The 21,539-nt window shown below is 41.3% G+C and overlaps 1 protein-coding gene across 13 annotated transcripts in view; it reads right to left on the minus strand.

The window, feature by feature from the left end:
* The window catches only part of CPEB3 (cytoplasmic polyadenylation element binding protein 3), a 196,159-nt gene that overhangs the window by 16,552 nt on the left and 158,068 nt on the right, over window positions 1–21,539 (minus strand). For 12 of the 13 annotated variants that reach the window (XM_045438199.1, XM_045438209.1, XM_045438211.1 and 9 more), the window contains one exon: window positions 13,799–13,980. In XM_045438199.1, coding sequence (XP_045294155.1) covers window positions 13,799–13,980 — 182 coding nt within the window. Of the gene's footprint in view, window positions 1–13,798; window positions 13,981–21,539 lie in introns of those variants that run through there. The other variant, XM_045438212.1, reaches the window with a different exon arrangement.

Here is a 21,539-nt window from a genome sequence, read left to right on the forward strand (position 1 = left end):
ACCATGTTCTAATGGCGGAAGAGTGTATCATGTGGGGAACAAAGAGTAAGAAAATCATTAAAGATCTGCGAAACGCATAACTGCCACGGTGTCACCACCACCCCAGAACAAATGCGGAAGTGCAGAGTGCCCTGGCTCCATCTGTTAATTGGCTATTTCACAGTCTTGCAGGCCTCAGTTTCCCCTAAGAAACTGCTAGTTGACTGATATTCTCTGACTTCTGGGGTTAAAGAACTTGAATGTCCTACTGAGATAACTTCTTAGAAAAATGGCGATGGTCTTTTTCCCATGAGTATGCTCCTAAACAGCCTCTATGCTCAAATATGAGCAGGAAAGAACAACATTTAATCACTCTAAAGAGTTTTCATATTAAAAATTATCCCAGGGGTGCCGGGGTGGCTCAGTCGGTTGAGTGTGTGACTTCGGTTCAGGTCATGATCTTGTGGTCAGTGAGTTTGGGCCCCGCGTCGGGCTCTGCGCTGATAGCTCAGAGCCTGGAGCCTGCTTTGGATTCTGTCTCCCTCTCTCTCTGCCCCTCCCCTGCTCACACTCCTCTGTTCTGTCACTCAAAAATGAATAAATGTTAAAAAATAAAAATAAAAAAATTATCCCAATTCCAAGAGAAAGGATGTAAAAAGAGAGATCAGGACAGGAGAGATCAGGGGTCAAGACTAGGAAGGAGAGACAAGACAAAAAGGTTCCATGCTGTTCAGAGAAGAGTATCTTTCTTTGGATGACCCGAACTCCATTAAAAAACTATTTCTAGTCAAAGGCTCTGCGATTCCCAGAGCTTCGAAATAAGCCCAGGAAGGATTAGTTCAGACGATATTTGAACTCACTTCTGGGCGTTGCTTCCTCTCAAAGGGTCAAACGAAACACAGCTATAGCTACAGCTGGGAAGTTTTCAAGCCAGCTCCAGCAGGGGCCAATAGGAGCAGCAAAGTAAAGGCCAGGCTGTAGGAGTCCCAGACTAAGGCTTGGAGCATAAATAGTCTGGGAACAGGTCATCAGAACCTGTACTTCTTTTGCTATCGAGTCATCGTTATCTATTCCAGCTGTGGCTGAGGACAAAGTGTGGTGTCATCAGCATTTCTGTTAGTATGGTTACTGGGTCATATTCATCTTCATGCAGGCTAAAAATATAAATCCTTTGATAGTCTGTGGCTAAAATTCAGGCCCAACATGTTTCTAGGGAAGAGAGAAAAAAAGATTAAATACGTGAAGTACTTGAAGTGCTTGCAAAGAAAGGTGCGATGGGTAACATCTCATTAAATCAAAAATAGTTATTCTAAAAGGATGCTATTCCAAGCAAATATTATGCACTATGGCTGAGCTCTCACAATGTTCCTTAAATAGGAGCGCCTGGGTGGCTCAGTGGGTTAAGCGTCCGACCTCGGCCCAGGTCATGATCTCACGGTCACTGAGTTTGAGCCCCACGTCGGGCTCTGTGCTGACAGCTCAGAGCCTGGAGCCTGCTTCAGATTCTGTTTCTCCCTCTGTCTCTGTGCCTCCCCAGCTCATGCTCGCTCGCGCTCTCTCTCTCTCTCTCTCTCTCTCTCTCTCTTAAAAATAAATAAACTTAAAAAAACCCCAAAAAACCCCAAACAATGTTCCTTAAATAAAAGTATCAGAAAGCTTCCAATTAGCTAACCAAAAGTCAGTCTCTGGTCCTCAGCATTAAACTAAAACAAAATCATCAAGGGAACATTATTTATCAATGGTGGATTGATTTCAAAACTACTGATCACCGTTCTTATATAGAGTCTGGTACGTGAGAGAGATACAATAGATAGTCTCAAGTCATCAAAAAGACGAAGAACTGTAACTACAAAAGGCGATCATCAAACACCCAGTGTCCCACTTACCACCACGGATACACAGTTGTTCTTCCCTGTCCCCACCCCAACTCTCTGGAGATGGAAAATACATGCCCAGCAATCCTACCTCTGTGTATTTATTGAAAAGAACTGAAATCAGGCCCACGTTCACTGAAGCCTTATTCTTCTTTTCCAAGATATGGAAGCAACAACCTAAATTTTCACAGACATGGATAAAGAAATTGTGCTATACACATACAATGGGATATTATTCTGTCTTAAAAAAGAATGAAATCCTGACACATGCAACAACATGGATGAACCCTAAGGCCATTATGCTGAGGGAAGTAAGTCAATCACAGAAGGGTGAATATTGCATGAATCTATTTATGTTTCTAGGTAGTTCCACCATAAGCATCTTTGCCCCAAGCATTTTTGTTAAAACATTTTTGTTGTGTAACTAATTGGCTACAAGGCAATTTTCTTGTAAAAAATAAAATCATGAAAAAACAAAAGAGCATCCATCTAAAAAGGACATCATGAAACATGAAAATGGTAACAAAATTAAAATGACTATTGTGAGGGGCGCCTGGGTGGCTCAGTTGGTTGAGTGTCCAACTTCGACTTAGGTCATGATCTCACAGTCCATGAGTTCAAGCCCCGTGTCAGGCTTTGTGCTGACAGCTCAGAGCCTGGAGTCTGCTTTGGATTCTGTGTCTCCCTCTCTTTCTGCCCCTCCCCTGCTCATGCTCTGTCTCAAAAAAAAAAAAAAAAAAAGAATGACTATTATGAAATACAAAATATCTGAATACAATCAAACCTATAGTGTAAATACACAGCAATACTGCATAAATAACTGATTTTATTTTGTGGATTGTACCTAAGCACTTGACTTCAAGTCTTTTGTTCAGAGTATTAAACTTTTTTTTTTTTTCTTATTGATTCATCTCATTTGGCATCACATTTTTTTCACTGAAATTTTTTCCTTCATTAAGAGAGGCTGTAAGTTTCCAAAAAATGGGATGCATATTTATAAGTGAACTTTGTATTGCTTTGTGAAAGCCTTCTACACCGTTCTTAGTTCTGGGCAGACTGTCACATGTTTACTGATAGACATTCCAAAGGTCAATGGGAAATCTGAGTTCAAAACTGTGTCACTGTGTAGACATTTCGGAGGGCTAAGATTTATACAATAAAAAAAATAGGAGTACTGCATCAATGGAGAAATAAACCAAACTGTCAACCCAAACTGCCAACCAGTTATTTTTTTCACCTTTTAGGGAAAAATTGCCTTAAGGCCAATTGGTTATGTGGTGAAAACGCTTGTGGCAAAACTACCTATGGCAAAGATGCTTACCAAGAAAATACTGGACATGTCAATTTATATGACAGATCTAAAGTAGTCAAACTCCTAGAAAGCGGGAAGTAGAATGGTGGTTGCCAGGGGCTGGGAACAGTGGAAAGTAGGGGGTTGTTCAAAGGGTATCAGCTTTCAGTAGGCAAGATGAAAAAATTCTAGAGATCGACTGTACAACACTGTGCTTATAGTTAACAATACTGTTATTGTGCACTTAAAAACTGGTAAGAGGGGAGATCTTACATGCTTTTTCACCACAATAAGAAAGAAAATATATGGTGGGTAGGACACACTTGGGAAAAAGGGATTAAGAAAGAGAAAAACAATCCCTACTTATTCAACTTCTAAATTTGAGGACAAAGAAGAAAAGAAGCTGAAAACACAGTGTTTTCTCAACTGGGTTCCCTAGAACGTTATTCCCAAGAGATGGTACATTTTAGAAGAGTTCCATGATCGAAAAATTTGTGAAAAACTACGTATTGTTTCCTGGAATCTTCACAACGACTGGTATATACAAGATTCTAAGAAGTCCTAGAATATACCAGCCTATTTAACTTTCTTCTAGAAAGCATTTCCAAACACATTTGACTCAGGAAAATATATATATATATTTTTTGTAAAATAGATATTAAAATCAAAAGGGACTCATGTTTCACAGAGAATATAGGGAATGGTGGTTTAGGGGAACTTATTTTAGGGACAGATTCCTAGGCAGACCAGACCTGCCTACAGAGAGCTCCTTCTGTTTCGAAAACTGAGATAACCAACCAGTGTTACCCCTGTCTTGCCTGAAATATTTAACCCATTTTATCATGTGAAATTTCAGTTAGATTGTCTAATGAGTATCTTCCAGAAGAGTTCACATATTATTCATGGTTTCGTGTATATCAGTGTGTTCTCAGTACCACTAAATACTGACAGGGTGCTTTAAGTTTTTAAAATTGTTTTCATGAAAACACACACACACACACACACACACACACACACACACACACACACTTATCCTTCCTTCAAGTTATATAGTAAGTGGTATAGTGAGGACTAAATTCCAGATTGGCTGATTCTAACCTAGTATCCTTTCTATTAGTAAGAAGGCCTCTGTGGGTTGAGTTGGCAGACTTTAACCTATGTCTACTGTATGATGCATTTCAAGTTATAAACATCTAACTTGCAAGTTTCTAGAAGACAAATGACTGAGTTGTGGTAAATAATAGTTGGGGAAAGACCACCAGATTTTTAAAAACAATTTTCTTTAATGTTTATTTATTTTTGAGAGAGAGAGAAAGAGAGACAGAGCACGAGTTGGGGAGGGACAGAAAGAGAGGAAGACACAGAATCCAAAGCAGGCTCCAGGCTCTGAGCTGTCAGCACAGAGCCTGATGGGGGGCTTGAACTCACAAACTGCGAGATCATGACCTGAGCTGGAGTCGGATGCTTAACCAACTGGGCCACCCAGGCGCCCCAAGACCATCAGATTTTTAAAAAGAAATTGTTCATATCGATCAAATATGCTTTTGTTAGGCTAAAGGAGATTCAACTGATTTTATCCTTATAAACTTTCTCAGGACCCCACAGAGTAGATAGAAGGATAGAGAAACGGCCATATTAGAAGGATTACCTATTTTTTAATGATCTCATTTTTTCACACTACAAAAACATTTCATATGTGAGTGACCTAGCCTTGAGTTATAAGGAAAACTGGATTTACCAGAGCTTTCATATCTTAAGTGTTCATCTGGCGTGACTTCTAAAAATACCATTAAAACAGACAGAATGAGTACAGGTGCCCTCTTCTGCCCTTATTGTACTTAAATACTTTAAACTGTTCCAGTTTTTCACAGAAGCACTGTTCGTGGATTATAAGCAAAATTTAATCCTAACCTTCTACTCAACTTCAGGTTCAAAATCTTTTCATTATCAGAGAAAAGATACTGGTTAAAAAAAAAAAAAAACCCACCTCTTTCTGGACTGAAGAAAAAAAAAACCTTAAATCCTTTACATGGAAAATGCATTTAGATGTTTACATCTATAAAAGGGACTTAAGAGACTCTATGTGTGTCTTGACTAATATCCAGCCAACATGCTGGCAGATTGGCAGCTAATTTTTTTTTTTTTTTTTTTAGTGTCAACTTCAACTATTTCACTGTCTCTATGTTAAAGATTCTTAGTGGAACTAAGTAGGTGCTTTAAAACTAAAAAAATAAAAAAAGAGAGAGAGAGTCAAGAATTAGCCTTGGACGTATGATTAGGCAGCCGCACAATTTGAATAGGCCAGGCTCAGTAATGATACAAATCGACATCAGTGCCACCAAATAACTTTCCAAAGTGCTTCTTTCACCTGACACTGTTTAACTGCATGATAAACTGTAAGACAGGCTGGTGTTCTTACTACCACTGGAAAATAAAATCAATAAAATCAAGCTTCTACAAGGTGGTAAATTGCCCAAAGTCACGTGGTGACTGGGAGAGGAGCTAGGAGTATAGACTCTGACCTTACAATTGCCACGCCACAACACTTTTTTACTATCGCCATGGTTCTCTGAGTGGCAAGGACAGGGCTGGGCATGGGGTTTACCCCTCTAAGGTGCTGATGGTCGTACACCATAAATGCCCCACTCTATTAGTGCTCCAGGGGACCTGTTACCCGGGAGAGGGCGTCACATGCCTGTGTGTGCCAAGGCAGAGACATCAAGAACTGCTGTGCTGGGCATCACGTAACTTTAATATTGTCAACACAGGGACAAATTACCAACTGGCTGATAACTGGTGAATATTATCCATAGCATATGCATAATGTAACCTTTAAAGGTTTACATTTAAAATTTTAAATTTTTTTAATGTTTATTTATTTGAGAGAGAGAGAGGAAAGAGAGAGAGCAGGTGCACAAGTGGGGGAGGGGCAGAGAGAGAGGGAGAAAGAGACAATCCCAAGCAGGTTCCATACTGTCAGCGAAGAGCCCGACATGGGGCCTGAACCCACGAACTGTGAGAACACGACCTGAGCCGAAATTAAGAGTTGGACGCTTAACTGACTGAGCCACCCAGGGACCCCTAATCTTTAAAGGATTTATTTCAAGATACTAACAATGTTTCATTAGAAGTAAAAACTAAGGCATAAAATTATATTTGTGTCATTTAAAATTATTATTTTTATTTTTTGTATCTATTTGTGTATTTTATTTTTTTCCTTTTTAAAAATTTAAATTCAAGTTAGTTAATATACAGCGTTATCTTGGCTGTAGGAGTAGAACCCAGCAATTCATCTCCTACATATGGCACCCAGTGCTCATTCTGAAAAGTGCCCTCCTTAATGCCCATTTAGATTTTCCTCACCCCTTGTGTCATTTATAATAATAATGTTCCCATAGTAAGGGTCATGATGACATTTAAAATGCCAAACATCTCCACCAAATGCTATAATCCAGTGCAGTTGCCCTGGTTCCTGCTCACTTGAAAAAGGTATCATATGAAGACAACACAAAAGTGAAAAGCAAAAGCAAAAGAACTGCAAAAAGACACAGAACATTTTCCAGCTCATTTTGCTAAATTAAAAAGCGTCCAACTTCAACTCAGGTCATGATCTCACAGTCCACGAGTTCAAGCCCCGCATCAGGCTCTGTGCTGACAGCTCAGAGCCTGGAGCCTGCTTCAGATTCTGTGTCTCCTTCTCTCTCTGCCCCTTCCCTGCTCACGCGTGTGCGCTTTCCCTCTTTCTCTGTCTCAAAAGTAAAATAAACATCTAAAAATGTTTTAAAAATGGCTTACAGATATATTAGAAAATCTTGATAATGAACTCCAGATGCGCCCTGTTCTGTGTAAAATATGTTCACCTGGGAAGTTACATGAACTACTGAAACATATATAAAACCCACAAAAGGACCTGTGATCTAACTCAGGGGTTCCGAGTCTAAGGTCTGTGGAAAAAGGACTTCATGGAAGAAATGGGCATGAAGAGACATTAGACCCTGGGTGGGCAGCAAGGTTCAGGGAGGGACCCCCATGAGCAGAGGCACCTCTGCCCTTAACGGACAGGTATGTTGAGAGTCTCCAAACCTCTCTCAGATTCTCCTTTGTTGCAAAGTAAAGGGGTTGGACCACATCATGTCTAAGGTTAAGTCCAGCTTTAATGTCAAAATATAAATTTATTATACAAGCGAGTGTTCTTAATGAAGTAGGAAAAGAAAGCCATGCAAAAGTGCCCTTTTGTGGGTAGCTGGATATGCCAAAGGTTGCTGTCTAAGGGCTTCCTACCTGGGCTACCTCTCAGGTGACATTCATTCAACAACTTATTCATTCATCTAAAAACAATTAATTAATGTGTGTCCACTATGTGTCAAGTATTAAGTAGCTAACATGAAAGACACACAGTCATTGCCCTCATGAGTTGTACAGTTTAATAGGATAGAAGGACATTAAACGAAACAATATTTCATCACAGAGGTATTTAAGGCCACAAAGGAATGGTAGACGGTGTCATGACAATGATCAAACAATGAGCTTACAAAGAGATGTAAGCTCCACTGAAGAAAAGATTCCTAAAAATATTACAATTCAGCTGAGACCCGAAGGAAAAATGGGTATTAGGTAAGGAGAAAAAAAAAGTATGTATAAATGACCTTAAAAAAGAGAGAAAAAGGCCTTGACTGGCTCAAGACAAGGAAGAGAGCGCTAAGGCAAAAGAAGTATGTAGTGCATGAAGGGTCATGTAGGCAATAGGAATTAAGGATTTTGACCTTTATCCCAATGGCAATAGAACATAACCAAGTGGTTTAAAGGAAGGGAAGACATGATTCACATTACGAGTTTAAAAGAGGCTGTTGGCTCAGTCAGTAGAACATGAGACTCTTGATCTCAGGGTCATGAGTTCGAGCCCCACGTTGGATGTGGAGCTTATTTAAAAAAAAAAAAAATACAGTAAGTAAACAAATAAATAATCACTCTGGTTTTGATGTAAAGAATTAACTGAAGATTGGCTACGCAAAGTGGGGAGACAGTGGGGAAGCTCCCCTAGATGTCCAGGTGAGAGATGAGAGTGACTCATCCAGTACCCTTGACAGCCTTCCACGGTCGCTTCCAGTCCTCGTTCTCCCATACATCATCCCGATTTATCCTACACACTCACTGAGTGCCACCCGTGTGCCAAGCATTCCCATTCAGACCTCTGGGCACAGGCTGCAGTCAAGATCCTGGCAGCTCTGTAAGGGAGCACCATTAGCAGACCCTTCCACCTCTCTGAGTCCTCCCACTGCCAGCCATACCACGGCAAGAAGTTTGTTGAAACGCAGATTTACCAGCCAACTCAGTAAGTCACATATTCTTGGAGGACTCTGATTATAGCTGCAGCCTGGGTCACAAGTTTGCCTCAACAGCCGGGGCTATCTCGTTCCTGTGACTTCACAGAGTACAGGCTAAATAAGGAGGATCCCCTCCATATAATAAATAAATAGGATACATGCAGTGTCTCCGCCCCCTTCCCCACTGGGGGTTACTGTGCAATTGATCCTCGTACTGCAGGCTTGAAGGCTGTTCGGTTCAATACATCTTCCTGTGTTCTAAATCTTACTGTGGTGATGGCTGCACAACTATGTAAACATGCTACAAATTATTTAACTATACATTTTATTTTAAAAAGTCTTTTTTTTCAGTTTTGAGAGAGAGAGAGAGAGAGAGAGAGAGCACGCAAGCAGGGAAAAGGCAGAGAGAGAGAGTGGGAGAGAGAGAAAATCCCAAGCAGGCTCCGCATCACCAGCGCAGAGCCTGAAGTGGGGCTCCAACCCACAAACCGCAAGGGTGCGACCAGAGCTGAAGTCAGAGGCTCAACTGACTAAGCCACCCAGGTGCACCTAACTGTACAATTTAAATTGGTGATTTGTATGGCATGTGAATTATATCTACGTAAAGCTGCTACCAAAACAAAACCCCAAACCGCCACCTCTTCCTTAAAAAGTGAGGGCATTCTGGGTGAGTGAAACGACGGGAGAGGCAGAAAAGTGCCAAAGTACAGGACTGACAGATCCCACAGATGTTGCATACTGACATATTTTATTTTACGATAAGCAAGCCAAAAGGTCACTAAGACTGTGAGAAGAAATCAAATCTATAAAGGTTGTATTTTCCCCATGAGCCACTCCATCCAAAAACTTAGCCAAAGTGCAGCAATAACAACAACAACAATAGATACATAAATGGTTAAATTCTCAAAAGAGAGGTCTTTTTTGAGAAAAGTTGGCTGGATACAAAAGAGGTAAAGGAAATACACCAAATTCTTCTTCGTGTGCCTCCCACAGTTTACCTAGGGAAGGTGCAACCTGCGACCACACCTCAGTCCCAGAACTTCCCAAGTTGCTGGCACTGCTGCTCTGCAGGCGGCCCTCTCCCACTCTCCACACGGGCCCAAAAATGAAGGGGTTAGAGCCTGCAAACAGCAAGCAAGCGGTCCTTAAAATGCTATCTATAGGGGCACTTTGGTGGCTCAGATGGTTAAGCGTCTGATTCTTGATTTCAGCTCAGGTTGTGATCTCACGATTCATGAGATTGAGCCCCATGTCGGGCTCTGCGCTGACAGCATGGAGCCTGCTTGGGATTCTCTCTCCTCTCCTCTCTCTGCCCCTCCCCTGCTTGTTCTCCCCCTCTCTCAAAATAAATAAACATTGGGGTGCCTGGGTGGCTCAGTTGGTTGAGCGTCCGACTTCAGCTCAGGTCACGATCTCGCGGTCCGTGAGTTCGAGCCCCGTGTTGGGCTCTGGGCTGATGGCTCAGAGCCTGGGGCCTGCTTCCGATTCTGTGTCTCCCTCTCTCTCTGCCCCTCCCCCGTTCATGCTCTGTCTCTCTCTGTCTCAAAAATAAATAAACGTTTAAAAAATAAAAAAATAAATAAGTAAATAAACATTAAAAAAATGTTATCTATAGGTTGATGTTTTTTTTTTTTTAATTCACTGATGGCATTATACTGCATTCATAATGATACTGACAGCAAATGAAGTTCCTGTGACCAGAAAGGTAATAAAGGTTGATGCTATTTAAGATAGTCAAGTCTTGGTTTAAAGGCAACTCTAGGCTAATATAAGAAAGAAGGAGAATAAGGCTATAGCATTTTGGAATTTGCAATATCAAGGAAAAGGGATTATGGGCACAGAAAGATACATTCTCCTGACTTTTAGGACAGCAAATTTCAAAACCTTAGCTATTGCCAAAAACCTACAGGGGTTATTCAGGAAAGAAGGTTGTGCCTAATAAATTTTCTGCAGACAATGAAGAACAGAGCCACTGAGAAATGAAAAGAGCATTACCTAAGGAAATACTGATGTAGTTATATATAATGGGAGATCTCTGAAAAGCTCAAACTTAAGCTTTAAGAGAAAGATAAAGAAAAATAAAACTAGGGATGAACTTTAAAAAGCATCTAAGAAGGGTGCAGTTAACAGAGGCTCAAAATGCCAGAGTCAAAAAAAATAAGGTATTGTTGGCTACGTTCAAAGTAAGAAGGAAACAAGAGGACAGAGTAACAATTTGGGGGAAGGGAGTGGAATGTTCACAGAACAGTGAAAAAGGAACCTATTTCAGCACGGAAGCTGGCTTAAGTCTCTAAGATAAAGAAAATGGTCTCCATATTGGTCAAAGCAAACAAAGGGCGTGAAGAGGGAGCCAGGAGCCAGAGAAGAGGGACTGGGCCACTTTGAATGACTTGCAATTTTCTCACTTAGATGACTCTCATCCCGGGGCACTGAAGGAACTGACAGGATGTGGATGGAGGTGGCATTCTTGTGACCACAGCAGCAGTCCCACCGTACATATGTATGATGTGTTACATTGTATATATTGCTTTCTGTCCACTCTGTCTTCTGGGCTTCTCACAGGGCTGTTACTACTGCCTTATACACCAAAGTTCAGCATTTAAGTAATGTGCCCACAATCACATAGCCCCCTGGGAACGAGACCAGACATAAACCCAGCCAATGCTCTTTACACTAACCAGTGGTCTTTTCGTTACATCTTCAGAAGAGCAACTGATAAAATTCAAGCTACATGATTTTAACAACATCAGTATTGAGTGCATTTGTAGCAAGATGAATACTGTTAACCATCAAGTGCTAGTTACTAAATATCTATCCAAATGTCATACAGCTCTGGCTGATGTTCAATCCTCAAATCCCATTTAGTCTTCAGACCATCCCCAGGAGGGAGTTACAGATGAGGGCCCAAGGCTCCTGGCACTAAGTAACTTACTTGGGGTCATCAGTGACTAGTGCAGCAGAAATTTAAAAGTATTGAAATCTATTCTAGCTCCAAACTCCACACTCTTCCCACTACAATTAACTGCTACTCTAAATGGTTATCAAGGACTACTTTACGATATGGAAGGTACGGATAACTCAAATGCAGTGGGAAGAAAATAGTCAATGGCTTTCTCAAGTCCTCGGGAGTTTGATATATTCTCATAAGCACAGCCCATCATCATGCTCACAAAAGCAAAGCCACTTCTCTTTTAGCCTGGTTCTATGTCTTGTGGGAAGACGTGCTAAAGGGCTGAGTATAGCAGAAGAAGGGGAAGGGGCTGTCAATAGAACAAACAGTATTTGAATTTACTGTGATTTTAAAAGAGGCTCGGAGATTGCCATGTTTCCGGGGGCAAGTGTACTTCCCTCTGGTAAGGAGTAGGTTAGAGGTTAGCCTGTGGGCAAAGGGAAGATAGAAGCATTGGGAATGGAGGCTTCTTTTCTCTTTTAATTTTTATTTTAATATTTATTATTTTTGAGAGAGAGAGAGACAGGGCATGAGCGGGGGAGGGGGAGAGAGGGAGAGAGAGAGAGAGAGAGAGAGAAGAGACACAGAACCCGAAGCAGGCTCCAGGCTCTGAGCTGTCAGCACAGAGGCCGACGCAAGGCTCAGACTCACGAGTTGTAAGATCATGACCTGAGCCGAAGTCAGATACTTAACCAACTGAGCCACCCAGGCACCCTGGGAAATGGAGGCTTCTTTATCTTTTCTAGTACCTACCTCCTGTCTAGTCACTAGTTCTGGCTTCACAGGGGGAAAAGCATACAGATGAGAATCTAAGGCTCTTCAGGTTAAGTTTATTGCCTGGGGTCGCCAGTGACAGGTGCAATAGCAGTCTAAATGTAATAGAATCTGGTGTTTTCAGACTCACAAAAGTACAGGCACAAGCAGGTTCACTGGCACCAGCAGCAGTACTTAAGAAAATCCTCCAAGTATAGCCATTTGTCAATTTAACAAAGGTTTATCGAGCACCTACTACCGCAGCTGTACATCAAGCAATGGGTAAGCACCGGAAATGGAGCAGAGAGAGAGAGACAGACACCGACAGCCTATCTTCGTGGAGCTGACAGTCTGAGGGGGATTACTGCTATAAAAGGGGAAGCTCAGAATGCTGTGGGTGCCTGAAAGCTAGGAATGGAGTTGGATCTTTATCACACCTCGGAGTCTCCATTAATTCAAAGAATTTCAAAATTCTGAAAAGAGAGTTCTTTTATTTAGTTTAATTACAAAAACAAACAAACCACCACTACTTACTTTTCAGGAGCCCAGTAATGTAGCAACTAATTGTTTTAGGCACTGGCTTTTCTAATTTGATCAGGTAAACGTCTTAATAAAAATATAACTTGCTGAATATTTAAAAATCCATCACCAACTGAAACTTCCACCTTCCAAGAAATTTAAGTTTGCTACACAAAATTAGTCAAAAGTTGACCATAGAGAGTACAGGTGGAACTTCATAGTAGGATATATTTATACTATAATTTATTCCAGTCCAACCTATGCCCCAAGAACATCCTTTGCTGGAAGCTGTTGACAGCCACAGTACAATTGCACAGGGAGGTGTTCAAGACTTGAACTAGTCTACTTGCTCTATTCCTTCATTAATACAGGTGTCAGATGATCTCCTGCTACCTTCTATTCCCCCAAACTTCCAAAGAGTGGCAGAGCTGGGATCTAAGGGATTTAAACCTACGTCTGTCCACAAAACCAACTGAGCACACCAACCCCCTACAACTCTATTGTATGTCCCCTCTTTACATCAGAGGTAGCAAATCAGAGGTTACATCAGAGGTACCTGCCTAATGGCCAGGCAGGTAACACCATGGTGCAAAAGGGCAGGTAATGCATATGCATATACCATACGAGCAGGACTACAGGGAGTTGGAGAGGGGACTGGAAGGGGTAGCAGCTATTTTGTTCCAATGATTGCTATCATGTGTGATCTTGCAATTTTAAGAGAAACCAGAATTTCAAAATTTTATGTACACTCCTGAACATTAACATTAAACGTTAGTCCAAACTTATTTGAGAGCACCAGCTCGCAACCTTTGTTAACGCACCGTTGGCATCATCTTTTGAACAGTACCAGTTTGGTATGCTAAATTCTGCAGGGTTATTTTCATAAGCGTAACATCACCCTGGGGATGGGTGAGGCAGAAGGTTCATTAACGCCTTAAATTTCATGGGTACTCTCTTTTTCAGGCAGTCTAGAGGGAGGGACTCGTGGACTCATACCACGGAGGGCAGAGTTGCTCACTTTTGATCACAAGGTGCTTTTCTCCCCAGGGGCCCAGAAAACAAACTGCATTTCTTCCCCCTAGCAATTATAGCCTAAGCAGTTGCTTACCCGTTTGTCAATGTCATTGTGTTGGAGCTGCACAAAGCGAGCGCTGATGGCTGCAATGTAACTCTGCTGATTGGAGAACGCCACGCGGCCAGCACCTTTGGGGTACTTCAGCTCTGGGTCCGTATCGATGCCAGCATAGCAGACACCACCATACAAACGGTCCATGATCATTGCCAATTCAACTGCAAGAAAATAAACACAATTTGGTATGAATGTTTAGAAGGCACTTTTGCCCAGGAGAAGGAGGAACTGTTTAAGGGTCATGCAGTATAATTAATAAAAGGAAAACCCATGTTAAGTATCATGAAGAGTGTCCACATCAGTCTTAACAAACTCAGGCAGGGGAGATCCTCATATTTACAAATAAAATGGAAAAAAAAATTACGAATTCACACAACACACACACACAAATTTACATAATCGGAACTTCAGCAAAAGTATGAAAGGAATCATCTATCAGCAATCCTCCTGTTCCACCTTCTGTTTAGTCCACTGGAGTGGGCCCTGGGTAGGCAAAGCATTTCAAATGATGCCCTACCAAGTTAATTCTAAACAGCCCTATTTACTGACCTCTAAGACTAAAAGCAATTACTAAAGTCACACTGCTATATTAAGATTAAGCTATAGAGGGGCGCCTGGGTGGCTCAGTCAGTTGGGCGTCCGACTTCAGCTCAGGTCACGATCTCACAGTCCGTGGACTCGAGCCCCGCATCGGGCTCTGGGCTGATGGCTCAGAGCCTGGAGCCTGTTTCCGATTCTGTGTCTCCCTCTCTCTCTGCCCCTCCCCCGTTTATGCTCTGTCTCTCTCTGTCTCAAAAATAAATAAACGTTAAAAAAAAAAAAAAAAAAGATTAAGCTATAGAAAGAATTAACTCCTCTCTTTAATTAAAGGCAATGTATTTATAACCTTAAGGTAAATCTCTACAATTAAAAAAATATTTTTTTTAGTATATTCTATCCCAATTGAGAAATCTCCACACTAGCCTCTCACACTGAATTGTAAATAATAATAATAGTAATAATTATAATAGCAACAATGAACATTTATTGAGCACTTACAATGTATCAGGAAACACTAAGCTGCCTTAAAGGCAGTAAAAACATACCCTTCCTGTACTCTGCTATGAATCCAGAGGTCTGGTCTGCACTCCTTGCCACATTTCTTCTAAATATACCTTTATATTGGTATATTTACAAAATACCTATACAGAAGGCATTTGAAAATTGGACCATTCCAAAGGTCTGATATTCTAAAATTATCCTCATCATGTCAAGGAGAGACATGTAGCAGTTACTTACCTGGATCCAAATTTCCTGAAGGTAACTGTTTACTTGATACTGGATGGCACTTCCTCCATGTATGAACATTCCTTTCAGGCTACTCATATGACTTAAGTCCAAAAGACTTATCCCTACCCCTGGGGAACGACCCAAGAACCCACTTTCCTCAAACACCTACATACAGTATTTAGAAAGGAGAAGACAGGGTAGGTGGATGATGGCCTGGGTCATAGCCAGTGCGCAAAGACCATCACATCACATAACAGACTTCCACAGGAATCAGTGTTTGGGGGGAAGGAAAGCAACACAACCCCCGAGGTACAGGAGGAACTCTGCAGCAGCTACAAGGGCTGGAGAGTCAAATAGCCTAAGAACCCCACCAGACTTCTATGAACAGAGGGAAAGCCAGGCACTACTGGTTCCTGAAGTATGAGACCGCTGAACTGGTAAGAAAAGGTATGTTGCCATGACAGAAAGGATGTCTTTCTACTGAACTTTTTCAAGATTTCTCTCCATAATGCTGGTGATTGTTTTCTAAGTACTGTTCTTAAGAAGAATGATCTGCAACCAACAGATTTTGGAATTTTCAGAAGGTGAGAAAATAAGCAGACAATCACTAAGCCCAAGAATAAGTGCTATTAAAGATAGAATCAAAAGCTATCCCAATTATCCCATTATGATCAGAATTACTGAGTCATATCAACCAAAGAACATGCTGATTAGAGCCCAAGTAGACTGTGATTGCAGTCGTGGGGCAGGATCCAGGAATCACATTCATTCAAGCAATGCAAGAAGAATCATGCACATACCCTGAATATCAGAGTTCAGTAAGTCCTCACACTTCAGCCCAAAAACCTCTGATGGCTTGAGGACCTCCTCACATGGCTAATGTGACTTCAGGAACAGAGACTAAGACACTGAGGTAGAAATAATTAATTGCAGTCATGAATCAATTTCCCTTATTGGTCAAGGGGCTTAATAAAATAAGCAACCTCAGGAAGTGGAAATTAAACGCTAATTTTCCAAAGACCTAGCTTCCCCTGGAATGGAATAAGAGAGCAAGCACTCCCTCAGGCTGGTGAACAGCCAGGAGAAGAATGTCCGCAAGGAAGTGAATGCCACTTGTCTTCCACCCTTAGAAAGGACTCATGAAAGCAACTCATTTAGAGAGAAGGTATACTGCCTGAAAGCTTGAAGCCCCAGCTAAGGAGAAGAGTTACTATAACCATAGGCTCTTTTACAGCGCAGTGGTCTCCAAAGGAATTTTAGGGATCCTCGGACATCAGAGAAGGTGCTTCCACAGCACGAACATTCTATTACTTGGTGAATCTAGCTGCTGGAAAATCATCTTCACATGCCAAAGATTAGGTCGTGACTGATACTGCTGACAGTTAAGTACTTTTGATATAAAGCAAAAACCCTCACTCATTCTTTTATGAAAGCTAATTATAAATAAATCCTTTCTACTTGTACACTTTTATACAGTCATTTTCTTGGCCACCAAAATTGGCAGACGTTTAAGGCAATGAAATCTCACTCAAGTGAAGGACAACTTGTTGAGAAGCTACAAGAAATCAAGGTGACTAAAGAGTTGTTTTGGGAAAGAGTTTGAAGATTTCCCATCCCTCTTTCTACCCTAATCTCTGTTTTAACTACAGGAGGTCTAATACTGTGATCACCCTTGAAGAAAAGTAAATAACAGTCAAACAACTGCTGTTTATATTTAATCCTTTACTCAGTCAGCTACTCTTCACTACAAGCACACTTGCTGCAGGCTAAACTCATGCTGGGTTCCAACACCAGATTGGTGTCATTTAAGTACTAAACAGAGTTTCTAATTATTGAGAAAAGTAGCCATGCTTGGTAAAAACAGCATTATAAAAAAGAGAGAGACCAATTTAATTCATCCACTACACAGGTGACTAACAGAAACACAGAACAAGACTTTCTTAAGTCCTATGAATTTCTAATCTAAAACATTTTTTTATATAGAACATAAAATTCACCTACAGACGTCAAAATTTAAAACTATGTTTAGAGACTAGCTTTTATTTATTTGTTTGTTTATAAATGTTTATTTTGAGAGAAAGAGAGAGAGAGAGAGAGAGAGAGAGAGAGAGAGAGGAAGCACATGCACATGTGCACAAGCAAGCAAGGAAAAGGGAGGGACAGAGAGACAGGGAGAGAGAGAATCTTAAGCAGGCTCTGCACTGTTAGTGCAAAGCATGGCATGGGGCTCAATCCCATGACTGCAAGATCATGACCTGAGCCGAAATCAAGAGTCAAAGGCTTAACTGACTGAGCCACCCAGACACCCCAAGAGACTAGGTATTAAAGGATTCTTTAAAATGAGTATCACCAGTTAATACAGGAAAGTTAATATAAATTCCCTTCTTCTGATGTGGGTGAAGCTGAGCCATGAGGAGGACTACCACTCTGACTACTTAGGAAGAAGAGAGAAAAACAGAAGAAAAGCAGGATCTGGCAGAAGTCAACTAAAACCTTCATGGGGTTATCTATATCTTGTGATCTCAACCCTGCTCATGAAATGTAGTTTTGATCAAGGATGTGTCTTATTGGAAAAATGCAGCCAACTCTACTAAGCCCATGACAACGAATCCTCATTCTAAACCATCCTCTGTAGAAGGCAGACAGTGCAGCTCCCAGGCACATTCCTAACATTTGACCTGAGGAAGATGAGGCTACCAGAGCAGGGAATAGAGGTGGAGGTTGGAATTCAGACAGATGGAAGTGACAGCAGGCATCCAGAGTCCATGAGGAAGTCAGGAATCTTCAGATGACTTTTTATTTTTCCCTTCCTATCCAAACAGTATTCACAGGATCTGTCTGGTCACCACAGGGGTGGGGAATCAGCAGGTCTGGTAGCCATATCCAATGGCATTTTGTACTTTCGATGAGACACTTTGTGCTCCTGACAATTCAAGTCATCTCAGGAATGGTAACAACAAAACTACTATAACTCTGATCTATAGATTGGCTCTTGAGATGAACTTCACTATGTCACAGCCGGAGAGGGAAACAAGAATATTGCAGTTGTGTGTAGCATACAGAAATCTAAGAATTCCTCTGGGTTGTGGAGACTATGCCTCTGAAATTGAATCTAAACCCCACTTATGGTTCCTTGGATTTTTTTTTTTTTAATGTTTATTTATTTGTGAGAGAGAGACAGACAGAGTGTGAGCGGGGGAGGGGCAGAGAGAGAGAGAGAGACAGACAGACAGAATCCAAAGCAGGCTCCAGGCTCTGAGCTGTCAGCACAGAACCTGATGCGGGGCTCGAACTCACAAACCGTGAGATCATGACCTGAGCCGAAGTAAGACGCTTAACTGACTGAGCCACCCAGGCACCCCTGTTCCTTGGATTTGCTTCTGAATCTTCACAGAGATCTGAAAGGGACTTTAGCTCACCAGAGAGAAAATCATGATGACTCCCTCATCCTACCCCACACCAGGGTCCTGTTCCTATCATTTAACTAGATTTCAAAGCCAGCCATAGGCAATGTCTGAGTCTGAGATACTATGAGAACCAAATGGGGTAGAGCAGGAATGAGAATCCCCAAGGGAAATATCAACACATTCATCTTTCCAGATTCTAAACTGTGAATCTAGAAGCCACATTTCTTCTTTGTGGAAATAAGTACAAAGCAAACAGGAAAGAGGCATAAGGCACCTCGGGATGACAAAGAGATCTGGACTTCTGAAAGAAAGCAAGATTCAACTAGAAGCTGGACTGTCTAGGTTTTCTACCATAGCCGAATTGGTTAGCAAGGCAGTCCACACATTTTAAATGGTGAAAATATGCTCATAAACTTCCACTAAGAGTATTTTCAAATAACTGTATGAACAACCAACTAAGTCGGAGGGAATGAGCACCAAACTTGATTAAATCAGACTGGTATCCAGTTGACTGTTAGTACTGTTACTGAGACAACATCTCAGATCTCAGCTTGATAAAGCAGCTTCCTTCTGTATAAAGAGCTCCAAACTTGGAAGTCTGGAGACCTGAGTTTAAATCGTGGCATTTCTACTCATTGTGGCCTTGGCCAATCACCCCCCTTTGAACTCTGCTTCCTTATCTCTAAAATGAAAAGTCCACCACTTACAACATTATCGTGACGGTTAAACATACATGAGAGCTCTGAACACACTGCTGAGCACAGAGTGGTGCTCTAATGTTTAGTTTTGCCCAGGGGGTGTTTTTCTCTCTACTCATAAATCTTTGCTTAATATTAACTTGGCCTGGTTTCTGCTCCAGAAGCACCAGTTCCTCCCAGTCTTACTTTGGCTGTACGCTAATGTTATTCAACCTGCCAATGATATGGCAATGTTTGACACCAGCTGTGGGTAAGGGTTTGAGGGGGAGAACGACTAGCATTAGAAAATCCTTAACCCTAAAGGCAATCCAATTAATCAAGTCAGTGTGCCAAATCTGGAGTTTATCTGGGACAACTCATACTGAACTTGGGACTTGTTCCCACTGAGAAACCTGGCTTGACCACTTCACAGAACAATAACAACAAAAAAGGATACGGTTCCAATACTATTTCCTAAATCACAAATCAGGATGTGATTCCTAATACATGTGAACTACCAGAATGTTTGTACAGAATGTCTAAAATAAGTGCTCTTAGAAAAATTCAGGATGCTCGCTAAATGTATGTCATATGTCACTGAGTATTTACCTTAAATTTTTTGTATTGTTTTGTTTTCCTCCCAGAAAAGTCATCCTCACAGTACAGGTGGTGGGGTGGGGGTGGGAGCGGGGTGGGGGGAGATGGAGAAGGGAAATTCAGGGTCCATTACAGAATATTAGTAGAGGAGAAAAAGACAGGAAAGAATTATCAGAACAATAGGAAAGACAGGAGACCCAAAGATGATGAGTAATTGGCAGGCTCCAGGGACTCACGTGAGCAATCTCTCAAGATTGATCTGTTCTGCAGGACCTGATCAGATAAACTGCCAGAAGGAAGTCATGATGTGGAAGATCAGCTCACATGTCCCTAATGAGAGAGGAAGTCTGAGGGTGTTCCAAGCCTTATTAAAGTTAGAAGTGGATGGGTCCCAAAGCTTGATCACCGAGGCAATCTTCATATTAGATATCTAAGCCAAGAATCTGGGGTCATAAACTCATGTTTCTACACTGGGGGTGTGTACAGGGACCAGAAGCTTCATTCTCCACCTTTTCCTGATGGCCTATTCATAATCCCCAAGCCTGGCACTTATTTCCTCATAGGTCCTAATGCCACAGGGATATACAACAGGGCTATTTCTGTGTTGAGATTCAGGAAGATGGGCTGTTCACATTACTTGAATGAAGACTGGTAACATGCTCTTGTACTTTCAGGTGGAAGCAGGTAGAGAACCAGACAGACCACCCCTTTCCTGGCACTGACTCTGAAGAAAATGCAGACCGTAGCCACATGACGGCATGGCGAGTCTACCTATAGCCTTTCCAAGGATGGGGGTGGGAAGTGGTGGGGAGTGGAAGGAGAACAAGACCTCAGAAACACCAAGAGACTTAAGGCAAACCGTCCTTGGCTTGCCACTGTCACTGACAAGACGGATGGAAGGGAGGGACAAAGAGAGTAGGAATGTGTATTACTTAACCTAGAGCAACCACCAATCAAGCAATCTAACTGGGTAAACTCATCTAGATTTTCCATGGATATTTTCCCATTTTCAGGGTTAAATTTTCTAGACCTATGATTTTTTTCCCCTCCCAACATGAAATTTAAAAAGGAAGGCTTATCAAAAAGACTGGAAGGATCTACTGATACTCAGCCAGGGCAATACTGCTTAAAACAGGTTGCCTTAATTCTTTAGGAGGGTTTGTGTGTTTCTGTTTGGTAGGATAAGGACTTTATTTAGAATAACTTATTAGGAATAATAGTCCCTGTCTTACAATGGTAAGATATCAAAGAGAAAAAGCCTCACAAAATTCAAAGGAATAACTGTAGTTATTACATTTTATTCATTATAACATGTTAAAGGACAATTTTTGGCCCCAGGTAAGGTGAAAATCAATCTGGATACCTAAAAATCTCACGTGTTGAATACTATCAACTATGTCTAGTCCAGGATCACCTTGTATATAGTGCCTGAGATAGCTTTAAGACTTTTCAGAATTCTATGACCACAATACTCCCTTAGAAGTAATAATAAATGTCCTAAAATACTTAAAAACCAAATTTGAGATCCAGTGTGTTAAAAAGCACAATTTAGTATCCAATTACTTCTGGATACTTCTATTAATACATTTCTTGCTTTCTTCTTTTCTGAAATCTTTGACTCTCTGTAGACGATGACCTATTTAACACGACAGTGGGATGTTCATTCAGTTTGGCATGACGCATACTTGCTCTGTGCCAGTAACACGTGGATGCTCAATAAATGTTTATTGTTCAAGTGAACTGCATTGTATTCAACTCAAGACTGCCTAG

This window comes from Leopardus geoffroyi, chromosome D2 (genome assembly GCF_018350155.1).
Source record: "Leopardus geoffroyi isolate Oge1 chromosome D2, O.geoffroyi_Oge1_pat1.0, whole genome shotgun sequence".
In the NCBI taxonomy this organism is placed as follows: Eukaryota; Metazoa; Chordata; class Mammalia; order Carnivora; family Felidae; genus Leopardus; species Leopardus geoffroyi.